Genomic DNA, 15,752 nt, shown 5'->3' on the forward strand with positions numbered 1-15,752 from the left:
AAGCTATTTCTGTGAATGTGAGAGACTTCAGATTCATTAGCTGCCCATTTTTCTAACAAGTTTACTGCATTTTAATTTATGGCAGGCACTTCCGGTTTGGGGAAGTTCCTCTCAAAAAGACTGAAACAAATCATTATAAATCATAAATTTGTGCTGCAAATAATCTTTATCCGTAAGCGACTTGTACACTTTCCTTTCTGTTCTATTTCCAATTGTTAGGGGAATAATGTAACATTTGGTAATTTAATGTGAAATGGCATAACCAGAATATCTGCTGCAAGATCTCATTTCAGTCAGTTAACATTTTTGATGAAGGAAACGCATAATACAGACGTTACATAATATAGACAGACATCTATTATTTAATATTCCTGTGGAAATAACCTTTTTGAGGTTATTGTGTGTTGAAAGTATTTTTTTTATGCTTTTACACTTTTAATGAGAATTATGTCAACTCATGTCCAGTTTTTGAAAAAGCTTATTACCTCATTCAAAGCATCATTGGGCGATGGAAAAAGGTGGACAAGTAAATTGACTAACTACAGCTGACTGTAAAACAGAATAATAACAGTAACCTACAGTAAATACCATATAATAAACATTATACATAAGTACCATGGTAAAACTATTTGTGCTAGAAACCCGTGTTTATTATTGCGACAATACAAAGTAATATGAGCTGTTTTCCTAAAAAAAAACAACGAAGCGGATGATACAAAGCATGCACATGTAGTTTACAAATGGTCACGCTCGTTCTTAAATTAGGAAATAAGGAAGTTTTTAAATCATAAAGTTAGTAAATAAGTAAGTGTTAAAGCTGCAGTCCGTGAGTTTTGCCTCTTTAACGCCATCTCTGTTTGAAACCTGCAATTGCAGTTATTTGTGTAATTATTTTCTTTACGTGGGTTGTGCATCGACACGGCTTCTCAGTGCAGATGAATGTAATGTTTTGATGTGTGGCTTTCAGTCACCGCACCGGTGTGGATACTGTACTTCAGAATCACAGATTCTAGCCTATGTGTTGGAATTATAACCCAAATAAGAATTTTCACCGGATATTGTCATCTGAACAAGAAAGTAACAAGTCTGCCACTTTTGTTCTGACCAACTGAAGAAAAACACATTATAATAAAGCGCGCTACCAATTGTGATCAAATCTAATGATCGCTAAGCTCATATGACATCAAACTGTGCAAATTATAATTATTGTTGTACTTTGTTCTCAGATTTTTAATGTTAACAACATCAGCATTGCGTCACTACTGCGTGTATTTAGTGTGTATTAGCATTACATGTAGATTTCAATTTCTGTTATCTCTAATTGTCATACCATTCGAATTTCATATAAAGAATTTATTTTACCGCAAATTATTCTTCCTAAGAACTTGTTTTCTTTAAAATACAAAACACATTTAAAACTGTAATATAATCTAATTTCAGTCATTTATATGTGTTTCATAAACACATAATCCTTTCTGGATTACAATCCACCATCAAAATGAGTTTTAAGTATTCCAATTGCCGTGAAAAAAGGCTATAAATGATCCGCCACCTGCAAGATTCTCACCATGGCCTACTAGCCGGGACAACTTCTTTATGTTTACAAACGTGACGTAATGACGCAATGGCATGCTTCAATTTCCTGCGAATTCCTACCAAATTAGAAATCATTGTTATAAGCTTATACCGTTGTGAATCGGGCTAAAGTAAGGAGCTGGTTTTTAACACTGGCTGGTTACATACTTGCTCAAAAATTGATTTTGGATCATTTTTAACCAAAACAAAAGTTACGGTCTGCAAGTTTAAATAATTTAAAAAATAGGGTAGGTAGTCATAGGCAGGTTTGTGTAACATCCAGACAGAGCTCGGCTCCTCCAGGTCGTGAACGGTGAGAGAGGGAGCTGTGACGGAGGAGCAGAGAGCCGCGCAGATTGAAGGAGGATGGGGAAGGAACAGATTTGATAGCTGTCAGAGTCGTGGTGGAGGCTGACAGTCGGGACGGATGACTCCTGGCGGAGCGTCCACAAGAAAGTGGTTTAAGAACACCCCTGGAGATGACGGAGCCCTCTCTAATGGGGCCTGCCAATCCGATTACTCTTTATTGTGAGTATGAAGCCTGGTGTGTAATTCAGTTTGAGGAGAACAGAGGGCCACCGTCAGCCTGGGAAAGTTCACACTCGGCAATGTGCAGATACATTTCAGGCACAGAGGAAATATTGCAGAGGATGTGTTGACTTCACCTGGCAGGCAGTGCGGACTGAGCACGTGGAGAAGAGTACTATGCAATGCTTGCTGCCTTTAATGTTGAATTCCTCTTTACTTTCTTCATTTATAATAACCTATAATCAATATTTGAGTCAGATTAATTTAAAGAATAAGAATAAGTGATGTTTTTGTTAACTAAAACTAATATAAAACAATTAAAATCCATTTTTTGTTAATTGTAAAAATAGATAGAAATTGGATGAAAAACTGAAGAAAAAAAAGTTTATGTACTAAAATTATTTAAACTAATATAGAAAATTAAAGCTAAATAGAAATATAAAACAATAAAAAATGACAAACTAAAATAAAAATGAAACTGACAATAGAAAATCGAAGCTGACTCAAAATATTAATAAACAGCATATAAATAATACTAAACACAGATGAGTATAAGAAAATTTACTGATGTAGAAAAATCACTTTAAAAATCCATAAATTTTTAATTATTTAAAACACTTTAAACAAATATACTGTACAATGGCTTGCAGTGTATACAATACTGTCTTACTTCATTCTTCATCTTTTTAATAGAAAATACACTACATCTAACAAGTCACCATGTGTATCGTTGCAACTCTGTTTCGGCATATAAAGGTCCTCGTTCTCAAATTGATCAGCCTTGACCATGTTCTGTAGATTTGGACATGTCAAACTCCATGTAATCATGCCATATCCATATCCATATCTTGATCATGGAGGGTCATGATGAGGTTTGGAATCAACAGTTGTAGTAATAGTAGTCCATTCTCTCTCATTTGATCCCCTTTACCTTGAGACTTTTCCTCACTAATTTCAAGTATGTTGGATCTGGATAGCCCAAGCTGATACAATAGGACAGAGAAATTTACTGGATTATTATTTAACTTCAACATTAAAACGCACACTTATCAGAAATAGAGTCTGGGGACCCCCAGGAGGGCCACTGAAAATTTGAGAAATAGATTTATGTTTTTTAAACTAAATGTTAAACAGATTTTCAAAAACATTTATGAAATTACATTTTATTACTGATTTATTATTCTTAATAAAATACAAAATTAACTTTAGTATAAAAAATGTTTTCTAGAGCATATGACTTGAATACTTTTTAGTATATTATATATTTATTATTTATATTATTATTGTTTCATTTTTCATTACGGTTAAAGACAAAGTCATCAAATTCATTTAGAGTAAAATAATATTTTTTTATACTAAGGAAGTAAGAAATAAAAACAAACCTGAATACAGTTTTAAAATAAATTAATTGAATTTTTTTTAATTAAAAATGGGAATTTTAATTTTAAAATATTTAAATAATGAAAAAATACAGTGCAAATTAATACAAAGTATATCTTCTCCAGATATTTTTGTTGTTGTTTAGTAAAGTGACAATATTTATATTTGAACTCAGCAACGAAGAGGAACTGTGGTGAACACTGATCTATTATTTGGAATACATTTCATATTTATAAATATTATTATTATTATATACCTTCCAGGTCCCCCGCTGTCCAGAGTCTTCAGTGGTATATCTGCAGGCATCACACAGTATTCACCGCTGCTATTGGCCGCCACAGTGAACACCAGCTTGTGTTCGAAGGCCTGCTGCAGTAGCCGGAGGATCTTGGTCCCTGTGGTGTTCTGAGGCAGGTAGGCTACTAATTCAGTGCCCTTGTAGCTGTGTCCTGGATGAGGGTGCTTGTCCTGCAGGGCGAGTTACTTAAGTTGATCACTTGCATACTTAAATTAAGTTATAAAACTATTTTCATACAAACATAAGCACAAAAAGTGTATATTTGTTGTGTGTCTGTGTGTGTGTGTGTGTGTGTGTGTGTGTGTGTGTGTGTGTGTGTGTGAATATATATATATGTATGAAGGGTTTATTTGCAAAAACAGATAAATACAGAGTTTTGGCATGACACTCTAGATGGTGCAGTCCGATAGGTCTAACTCAATCTGACCTAATGACATCATCATCACATGGCACAGCTGGCTGGTTCTATCCTGTATCAGTAGCCAATGAGCTCGTTGCTCAACATTCAAATATATGACTAGTGCTTGCAGTTTGCAGCGTGCTTCAGGAACCCCCCACCTTCCCCAGCTCCACCTGTATAGATCTTCTATGAGGTGATTCATGCATGCTATAGAGGGTTATCTCATGTATGTTATATTTACAGCAGCAATATTTCTTACATGCTCACAGCAGCATGTTGTCGATGTATTGGCCGCAGCAACAGCAGCGTAGCATAATACATTAACATTGTCCTATACATTACCATGCCAATCCCTCAGAAAGTTGTCATGACAGAACTCTGTTTTTATTAATTTTATTAAATCATGTTTTTTTATTGTGTTATGTTTTTATAGTGTTTTATTGTGTTAGTTAGCTGTATTATTTTAGTTATTATTATTTACTCAAAACAACACAACTGCAGTTTGATATATTAATTGGAATGCAGGAAAACCAAACCAAAAAGAAACAGGATTTTTGTTATCTGTTTTTGCAAATGAACTCTCTCTCTCTCTCTCTCTCTCTCTCTCTATATATATATAAAATATATATATATATATATATATATATAGAGAGAGAGAGAGAGAGAGAGAGAGAGAGAGAGATACACACACATAAACATTTTTTATTTTGTTGTAATTTCTTCACATTTGTTAGATTTTCTTTTTTAAAAACGTCCATATATTTGTTATTAACTTTTATTTTAGTTTTAGTTATTTTTGTACATCAAGTCTTGAAGAACTTCAAGTATAGAAAATGTGTTTTTTTTATGGGCAATATACATATATACATATACATATATATATATATATATATATATATATATATATTATTCTGAGCAATTATTTTAAATTTAAATTAATGATTTAGAAAACATAACCTTCTATATAAATTATATATAAAATAAAATATAAATGAAATATAAAAGAACATGTTTATTTATTATTTATAATAATTTATTTACGTGCCTAGAACAAAAGTAAAACTTTGGCACTATAGTAAAGCTGTTTTTCTAGTTATAGATTCACGTGAAAATAACTAAAAAAACAAATAATAAAAAAACAACAACAACAACTGATGCACACTGTATGAAAGCTCAAGCAAAGCACTTTATAAACACTTCAGGCATTAGTGCCTATCATGACAGGGGATTTCAGTAGTTATCAGCACACATCTGTCAGTGTCTCCATTTGCCCCGTGGAAGTGAATGAGAAACAGGCCAGACAGGATTCCACAGAGCAGAAAGACGGATAACTGAGATGTTTTAGAGTTGTCAGTGATACACTGAAGAGGTGTGTCTATTCACCTTGATACTAAAACACTGTCGAAGTGATACTGTAAAACATAAGAGCACATCATAAGCTCACCGACTGGATTCCATCATCAAAATTAAAGATGATTTGAATGGTGTCACAGTCAGAATGTCCCGGCAAACTCCGTCTCTTTATATTCCAATTCATCTGCCCTCCGTCTGGCTGGCTTCCTTCTTTTATCACACTATTCTTTTTGTGGTTGTTTGATCCGTGACCATCTGTTTGAAAAACCATAATATAAAACAGACACTAAAGGGCTAACTTTACATTCCTGAGCTAATTATTGATTATTATTTTAACAGGTCCAATAGGTGATTGTAAATGAATGATGTCAGTCTTCAAACTCACACAGGGGTTCTAGCAGTGTAACCAGGTATAGATTATTACATAAACTACTGTATAAACATGTTCCACTAATGTCTGACAACCACAACATTTTTGAAGCTTCTATCCAAAGCGGCTTACAAAAGAGGAACAAAAGCAATTTGTCGAGGAGTCAACAATAATTCATAATATACAATGACAGATTTATTGGAAAAAAGCAAGCTAGAATTTGACTGAAAAGTGTACTTTTGTAATTTTGTTTCGTAAAATGAAAGCCATATGGTTTCATATTTCATTATCTAATTCAATAATATTCATGCATTCTTAAAAGTGGAAGCATATTTTTGTGTTCCATTTGTCTTTCAGTGTCATATACCTATGTCAGATTGACCAATGATGTGCTCGACAGAAAGTGCTCAGAAGCTCACCTGTCTCAGTCAGCGGCGGGGAACCTTTTCCATTTAGGAATCTGTTGCACTGCATCTTATCCTTGCTCTCTGAAGCCCCCATGATCAGCTCTGAGTTAAATGAGCGATGATTTCATAGGTTCGCAAATCTTTCAAAAGAACAAGTTCTGAAATAGATACAAACATAATATGTGCAACACAGAGGTTTTGATTTGATGCAGTTATATCAAACCATTTTTAGTGTATACAAGTTTGATATGTAGTATACGTACCTGATGTATTGCACCCCTGCTTCTCTTGCTATTAAGCGTGAACTGCTAATCTGCACTCTGACTGTGATCTTGAATCTTTCTCATAGCTCACAGAGTATCAGCGCCAAAATAAGCACATAAATAAGGAAGTGAAGGCAGGTGTAGTTAAACCTGTTCTGGATTGAGAGCGGGAGGGGTTTTAAGGATTTGAGCAGACGAGCATGGCATGCAGTTTCGTTTTTTGTTTAAACAAGGATTCAAACTTTAAATGTGATTTTTTTTTTGTGTGAAATCATTACAGTCGTTTATCTGGTTCATTCTCAGAAAGCAGTGTCATTTGTATGAGTGTCCTAATGACTTATGCATGCCAAAAACTCATTATTTAATAGATTTAGTTCTGTTAAGAATGTTATACAAAAGGGCATTTGTACATTTGTTTTATTTTTAAATGTTTTACATCAGAATATGAGACAATTGGCAAGTGTTCTATATAATAAAAAATCCACTTATATTTTGTATTATTTAAACTTGTACTGTCAAATTGATTAATCGCGATTAATCGCATTCAAATAAAAGTTTGTGTTTACATAATATGTTTGTGTATTGTGTAAATTTGTATACATGAATACACACACATACATATAAACATACACATGTATGTGTGTATATGTACATATAAATGTACACAGTACACACATATATTATGCAAACACAAATGTTTATTTTGGATGCGATTAGGTTAAACAACCCATTGAGGTGAATGATTCAGTGACTCATTTAAGTCAGTCACATTTATTTCTTGAATGAATCAGCATTTTTGAATGATACATTTGAATGAATGATTCATTGACTCATTCATAAAAACAGTCACTTGCCTCCACCTATTGTGTGTGTGTGTGTGCTCAAACTATCAAATTAATCTTTATTTTTTACAATGCTCACGAGTATTCTACTGTATAACTTCCCAAACACAATTTTTCATGGGGTTTCAGTGGCCAAATATTTGACTCAAAGTTTGTAGAGATCTGTTCCTTATCACACCGAGGGGGTTTTCCAACTCTATAAAGTATTATTTAATAAAGGAAGGATAGAACAACAGGTAGTCTGATTCTCCAGGAGCGTGGAGAGAAATATCTCTCAGACGACGTATGAAGCCGTGGATCTGCTACAGAGGCTCAGAGTGAGATGAGGGGAGATGAGACCAAAGACTCCAGGCTGAGAAGAGATGAGGATTCCTGCTTTCAGCAGACAATAAATCTACTGACGTGTGCAGAGAGAAGGACTTAAGTTTACTGTTTCCTTCTGGGTTTTTTTTGTTTTTTTGGTGAGGCAAAACAAACAGGATATTTTATGATGTTCGCCTGTGCACAATCTGTCTTTTCTGCCTCTTTGTCACAAACGTGCGCACACAAAATTCCTACTTTTCTCTTCTCTCTCATATACATATTGATTACAAAAGCTCAATTCAGCAAGTAATTTTTTGAGGAGCGTTACAGAGTCTTGATGACTTGATTAGAAGTGCAAGGAGCTAATCAACCAGATAATTCAAGCACACACACACACACAGGACAGTGAGAAACCTCTGATTAATGATATTGATAATTGCATGCATTTTCTAAGTAACTAGAGACTCTCATGTTATTCCTCTTACAGTCCACTAATCTCCAATATGACCTCTATATTTTATTATGCATTATATATATTATAATTATAATATATAATGCATTATAAAATCATTTAACATGTTGGTCAAGGTTTTTGCAGTAAAAATAAATGTAATTTGCCTTATTATTATCATGACTTTTCCCCACACTTTTTTCACCAAAAGTAAATGTAACCCTTCTATAGGCAAATTACCGGCATACAAACAAAATGAAATAAAACCCCTTTTTTAAACTAATGTTGGTGTGTGCGTTTATCAGTGTATGTGTATCAGATGCAACCAGTTCAGCAATCCACGTAGTCTTCCAAAATGGTAAAGCAACAAAATGTTCTCCAATGTCTGTTAATTCCTTTGTTGGTAACAGTCCTACCGCATGACGGTTCTTAGAACGTCCGAGCTCAAAGTTCTCAATCAGATAGGAGATCCAGGAAATCCAAATGGGTGGCTCGCCGTCAAATATTCAACACTTTCACAGTAGCAACAACGGAAAACTCTCTTGTCAAAAGACCCGACCTGTATTTACAAAACAGGTAACTGTAAAACACTCATTTAAACATTCACATCATCAATTAGGCCTAAGGATCACAGTTTCCATGAAAATAACTTCCATATGTTACAAATATGAATACTGCATTTCAGAACATTAACAAAAATGAATGCACTTCAGTTTCTTCATCTGATAAAATAATCACAAAACATCTCAATCTCAAAGATTATACTGTAAATTCTACAGTACAAGGGAAATGGAAAATACATCAATATGTATTATTTCTAACACACACTTTCAATATTCAAGAAAATAGATCTTACATCCTCATTTAGGATGAATATGGCCCACAAAATGCTCTTATGTCTCAACATCACAATTAATAAACAATATAGAATTTCATATATAAAATTATAACGTAATTTAGTTTTTTTTTTTTCATTTTTTATATTATTTATTTGTATTTTGACTATTTTAAACCTCTCTTTGACGCTTAAAATTAACTTTTTTTTTTATGTAGCTATGTAAACATATAGAATATGCCTTAACCACACATAGGCCCAACATATTATTTCTCATATATTATTTAATATTGTAATAATTAATTATATATCATTTATTATATAATAACTTATTATATAACTGTAATTTTTTAATCACTTTAATATTATAAAAAGAAATTGCAGCAAAATATATATAATTTAGCTTTTCTTGACTTTTACAATTAAATGGATTTGCTATTGTGCCTTTAAGAACTCCGTGGAAATAGCTATACAATTTATAACGGTTTTTCACTTATTTACTAATATTAGTCAAGGTTTGGTGCTATAAACAAAAAAGGGCCATATCTTGGAAAACTTTTGGGCCCAGTTTCACAGACAGGGTTTAGCCTAAACCAGGATTAGGCCATAGTTCAATTAGGACATTTAAGTAATTTTCATAAACATGCCTTGGAAAAAAACATTACTGGTGTGCATCTTAAGACAAAACTAAGGCACTGACATGTTTTAAGATCAATCAGTGCAAGTTTATTTCAGTTGAAACATCTCAGATTTAGATTTTAGTCTAGGACTATGCTTAAGCCTTGTCTGTGAACCCAGGGGTTAGTGTTTAAGTGTTTTATATTCAACTACTTAGGCCTATATGCCTACTACACTAATTAAGAAATTACTTGACAATCATGAGTACTTAGAGTTGCATAAGGAAAATGTTTGTGTAAACTCCCTTTTTGAGAGAAATGGACTGAAACGGCTGTGATGTATGTGTAGATTAGTGAAAAACTAGCATTCCCGGCCTTTCCAGTGCTTCCGTGCCTGCGTCAAAAGCCACAATTATCCTGAGAGAACATCACTTCCGTCTTCTAAAAACTATCGTCCCTCAGAAGACTCAAGAGCACATGCACATTTCGTCTGGGTGGCATGGCAGAGTGTGTTTTTCAGTGTCGCGTCGTGAGGAGAGAGAAGCATAGCTGTACCGCGCTCCTCTGGAGCGTGCCGGAACATTCCTCACAGATCTGGGCGTCAGCTTCTTTCTCTTAAATCCCTGGGAGTGCTGCGTTTCCATGGTGATTGAAACTTATATGAGCCATCTTTATTCATCACTGTGGCCCAGAGGGCTGGAGAAGAAGCACTGACGATAGAGGAAGATAAAGAGGAGGAAAAAGAGGAAGACAAAGATAATCTCCTGTTGGTTCGCATCTGTCTGGGACTGAATGGACACGTTTTTATATAAAAATCACAACAGTGAAAGCAAAGATAGTGTCAAGTGATGCAACCGAAAACATTTGTTGATTATAGAGCCCGTGTACGTGCGCACGCCAAAGCGTATTAATTACTCCCATTGATCCCCGCAGCATATGATACATGAAAAATACACAAGCTTCTCAATGGAGACCGTCATTCACACAAACAAACAGAGAACACTGGTGCTGTACTAGTTTCATTACCCATCATGCCCACTGGCTCGGAGCCCCTAATCTGTCTGAGTCCTGTCTCAAGTCTGCTGCTCTAATAATAGTCATATGCAACAGAACCACAAATTACATTTTGAGCTTGTCTTCATCGCCACCTTGTCTCAAGAACAGTTGTTTGGCCTGAGAGCAGATGTCCCAATGGGACACTGAAGAGAGCAACACCTCTGACATCATACTGAAATGATGAATGCTAACTCAAATCATTCAACTTTTGAGGTGAGAGGTGCTTTATGAATAACTGAATGAAATTATGATTTCCACCATGGCTGACTATAAAAGGGATGAAAAATACCATAGATTTACATTGAAGCAGGAGCCTGAACCGTAGATCGGTGTTAATTTAGTATCCTTGAGATACACTGTGGGAAAAAAATAAACGTTGTTTCAACTTTCAAAAAAAAATATTTCTGCTGCCTAAAAATTTACGTTTGGTCAACTTTAGTTTTTATATTTTTTATTTTCATTTTAAAATTTTTGTTATGTTTTGCCATTTTTATTAATGAGTATTATTTTTGTTTTTTATATGTCTATGGTTTTTAATCATTTTTATTAATTAAATCATTTGTATTAAGTTAAACTAAATGAAAATGAGATTCCCTTCCAGGAACTCGAGCTGCGTCGAACGCTACGGGGAACGCCTTCAGCGTGACCGCGCTCTGAACCAGAGTGTAAAAATGTCCAATGAAAGGGCGAGACGTCATAGGCGGGTGACGTCACTGACCGGAAAGCATATAAGCACGTGCGGTGGAGCCGGCGTTTGCTTTTCGTCATTCAGCAACCGCTTCTCTGTCTGTGTGTATTGTCTTTGCATGTTGTGAGTCTTATTTAGTGTTGTTTGTCCTGCACAATCACTTGAATAGGCTCCAGCAATATGTGCAAGCACTGGGGCGATAGCAGATCGCATTCCGGGCTGTGTGTTCCTCCCTGCACACATTATATCACTGCTTGGGATACACGCAGTCTGTGTGTGGTCTGCTTGAGAGCAGAGCGCGCAGATTCAGCTCTCGAGGGAGCTGACTGCCCGTTTGTGAGCTTTTTCAATTCTTATGCCTGCTCTCTGAAGGCTCTCTTTAAAAAAAAAAAAAAAGAGAGGAGTGAGTTTCACTAGCGCTGTAGGAAGGCGGGCGAGCCCCTATCCTCTTCCCTTCCCTAGACCTGTCCTCCTCCGAGGAGGTGGACGCGTCAATGAAACAGTGCTTGCACAAGCATATTAATAATGAGAATGGCGCGCAGTCAGCTCTAAAAAAAAAGGGGGCTGATTGTGTTTCTCTCCGCTGTACATCTCACATTCCCGCCGCTGCTGAGGCACGGCGGCGAGTGTGAGTGCGGGGATCGCAGCGCGCGTTGCCGAGGCGACGCGTGCGTTATGTATTCTCATTCATATCAGAGCGATGCCCCGGGTGGAACAGACGCTCGCGAGCTATCTGTCCCCTTGCGTGGCGTTGTCTCTGAAGGCTCGCGGCTGCATGTCAGGCTGGTGCGTGTCTGCACACCGAGAAAAAAAGAAAAAAAAGAAAGTGTTGCAGGCGCACCAAGCTGACGTACCTGCTTAGAGAGCTGGATGAGGGATTGGGGCTCAACTTGATTGAAATATAAGTTGGTCTCTGAGCTCCCTAGAAACGCTGTCTGTGGTCGACCCTATTTGACATGAAGGAGAAGATAGGGTTTTCCTCATGGACGCCCCGCTTGCGCCTTCTGGCCTGTTCGGCGACTCCGTCAATGCGGTCGTCGACAGGTACCAGGAGGCTCGTAGACAAGCGGCGGCGTTTCAGCGGTTTCTCCCTCGCCGTTCTCCAGCTCAGGGGGCTGCTAGGCGGGAGCAGCCCTCGCCGCGTGCCAGCCCCTCTTTAGAGAGGCGCAAAACAGAGCGTGGCTACTCGCACCCCACCGAGGTGGGGCCGTGGCGGCTAACGCTCTGGGTCGGGGACCTCTAAGGCTAAGCCGGATCTGCGGACCATTCTTAAGTCTAAGGGGGTTCTCGGCCAAGAAGCCTACGGGCGTGGGAGATCAGTCTGCCAACCCTGCCAGAGTTCCAGGGCGCAGCTGGCTCCAGCGAGCAATGTTCTCAGTTTCTTCCGCCCCGAAGTGTAGCGGAGCTGAGAAGCTCGCCACCCCTGCGGGGGTCTCTAGAGCTTCTGGTTCGGCGTCTCCTGCCGGTCCTCCGCTTCAGGGCACTGAGCTAGCAGCTCTAGGCACGCCAGAGGCCAGTCTCGAGAGACTGGTTCTCTTAGGAGACCATCGGGCAGCGTGGGAACTACTGCCGATGTGTCGCTTTGGGTCCTGCCTTGCAGGGTCTGGTTGTTCAGCCTGGTCTTCCTAGGAATGACGCGGGTCTGAGGACCGTCGTTCATTAGGAGGCTGAGGCAGTCCTGGTGCTGTGCCCAGGACTTACGAGGGCAGACCCCTCTGGGGCAGATCGGGTGTCCGTCTCCCCCAGTGCCCTCGGGAGAGCAGTCTGCCAACCCTGCCAGAGTTCCAGGGCGCAGCTGGCTCCAGCGAGCGGTGTTCTCAGTTTCTTCCGCCCCGAAGTGTAGCGGAGCTGAGAAGCTCGCCACCCCTGCAGGGGTCCCTAGAGCTCCTGGTTCGGCCGTCTCCTGCCGGTCCGCCGCTTCAGGGCACCGTGCCAGCAGCTCTGGGTACATCAGAGGCCAGTCTCGAGAGACTGGTTCCCTTAGTAGACCATTTAGGCAGCGTGGAAACTACTGCCAAATGGATCTCATTGGGTCCTGCGTACTGTAGAGAAAGGCCTTTTGTATTCAGTTTGGCGCTCCGCCACCGCCTTTCAACGGGGTGATTCCCACGTGCGTGGGCCCCCAGCAGGCTCTGATCATGGAACAGGAAGTAGACACTCTCCTGAGGAAGGAGGCCATCGAGGTGGTCCCTCCTCACGGAAGAGAGTCCGGGTTCTACAGCCGGTACTTCATTGTTCCAAGGAAGGATGGTAGATCTGCATCAGTTGAACCGCTCAGTCATGTGACTGAAGTTCAGGGTGCTTACACTCATCAGTCGTGTCTCAGACCAAGTCCGAGGACTGGTTTGTCACGATGGATCTAAGGGCGCATATTTCACGTCTCCATCCTTCCCTCTCACGGGAAGTCCCTCAGGTTTGCTTTTAGGGGCAAAGCTTACCGATATCGGGTTCTTCCCGTGGGCCCTTCACTCGTACCCCGCATTTTACATCAACGATTGGTTGATTCTAGCTCGATCAGAGCAGATGGCGACTCGGCATCGAGATGTCGTTCTCGCGCACATGAAGGGGTTGAGACTGAATGCCAAGAAAGTGTGTCAAAAGTCAGACTACTTGGTTTATAGGAGAATGTGGAGTAAATACTTGACATTTATTTAAGGTAAAGGGTAATGACCTGGTGGTGAGATGCAAAATAAGATACCGGTCATTAAAATATCGGTACTATTTGATGACAAACTTTTCATATTCTAACTTTACTTGTGTATTTATTTATTTTTTTAAATAACTTTTTGCAAGTTAACTTTAAGTTTATTTATTTGTGCAAGTTAACATTCCATTCAGTTGTTGTTTTTTTGTGGTTGCTTAGCAATCAACATATATTTGTGACTGACTTGCTGGATGGGTGAGTAAGGTGGAGGGGGTTGAAAAACATTTCTAAAACGGAGAGTGCCATTTAGACAGGTAAAAATTATAAATAAAGAAACATGGATTTATGTTAATCTCTGTAACTGTTGCACTATGAATTGCTCTTATATATTGTTTGTCACAGTAAATGCTAATAAAAATGTCTTAAATGATCACACAAAACCTTGATGTGTTATGCTTATGGATATTTCAGTTTCTTTTAGTGATAAATTAGTTATATGAGCTGTTTAAGCCTTAAAATTTTATTAAAACAAAACTAAAATTAAATCCAAAGAATGATCCCATGATGGGAACCCCTAAAGGGTTCTATATAGAACCTTTTTCCTGGTTACGAAGAACCCTAAATGATTCTTTTGCTTGAACCCTTAAAAAGGGTTCTATTTAGAACCTTTTAGGGGTTCCAAATATGTAGCGCCTGATAGAACCTTTTAAGGTTCTATATAGAACCTTTTCTTCTAAGAGTGTAGCAAACAGTGATTGTCTTTTTCTGTGATATCAGTGAATCACTGAGTCACTCCCTCAATCGCTCCCGAATCATTTCCACCTTTGCTGTCCTACCACATCTGTCTTTATGAACAGGGCAAAGGATACGTCTTAAGGGAAATACACTACACACACATTAAAACGATGGCTTAATCGTCTGAGTTCTGTTATATAAACCATTACTGCCACAGTCCATGTATTTTTTATCAACCTTTAAATATATAGAGGTGGGAGCATTTAATACCAGCCGGACAAATAGGGGTCTGACCGCTGTCGCGATCAATAAACCTCCTTTACAGGAAGCTTCAGATCCCCTATTATCCAACTCTATAGTTCTTATACACCAAAGAAGCGCAAGCAAAGATACACGACCATTGGGACTCGCAAAGTCAATACTGTTCCCTGTTCTCAGGCCTGAGGGGTCATGTAATGATCCATGCTCGGTGCCAAATATTGTTCCAGGCCGGTTGAGAGAGATATTTTCAGTCTACCCATAACAAGGTAAGAGACGACTTTACTTCATTCTCATTTCACTTCATTCTAACTGTTTGCCTTGTATACCAGACTGACGAGCCTATGCTAATCAGAACCGTTAAACCGGTTCAGCTATACTATCAGACATTTAGGATGGAAAGTGGATTTTGTTAGCAGAATCAAGGCTTTTGCTGAGATCCGGCAGCTTCAGCTAGCTGCCAAATAATTAGCTATCAGATGTCCGGCTTCTTTACAAGAGGCCGTTGAGCGAAATTAAGTGAACACTCAGAATAAATGGACAGTGCGTCCTGATAACTGAACGCGGAGCGTCTTAATAGACAACCTGACTGCTGCTCTACGCAGCCGTGTCTTCAGATAATTCAACATTCTCCAGCGTGTCTCGTGCTAATTAAATGCAAAACGTTCCATCCAGAAATGCCACAATTGATTTATCTTCTTCTGTGGCCAGTGACTTTACTTCAATCTTTCCATGGATAAGTGAAGAAT

The 15,752-nt window shown here is 38.3% G+C and overlaps 1 protein-coding gene across 1 annotated transcript; it reads right to left on the minus strand.

Annotated features, from left to right (window-relative positions):
- Window positions 1-2,650: 2,650 nt before the first annotated feature.
- LOC306863174 (E3 ubiquitin-protein ligase DTX3L-like) lies at window positions 2,651-6,701 on the minus strand. Its single transcript, XM_079406385.1, has 5 exons — window positions 6,575-6,701; window positions 6,324-6,469; window positions 5,626-5,789; window positions 3,740-3,951; window positions 2,651-3,086 (listed from the first exon to the last, which is right to left on the minus strand). The coding sequence occupies exons 2-5, from the start codon at window positions 6,403-6,405 to the stop codon at window positions 3,017-3,019; spliced, it is 528 nt and encodes a 175-aa protein (XP_079262511.1). The 5' UTR covers window positions 6,406-6,469; window positions 6,575-6,701; the 3' UTR covers window positions 2,651-3,016.
- Window positions 6,702-15,752: the final 9,051 nt, after the last annotated feature.

Source organism: Barbus barbus, assembly GCF_936440315.1.
Source record: "Barbus barbus genome assembly, chromosome: 44".
In the NCBI taxonomy this organism is placed as follows: Eukaryota; Metazoa; Chordata; class Actinopteri; order Cypriniformes; family Cyprinidae; genus Barbus; species Barbus barbus.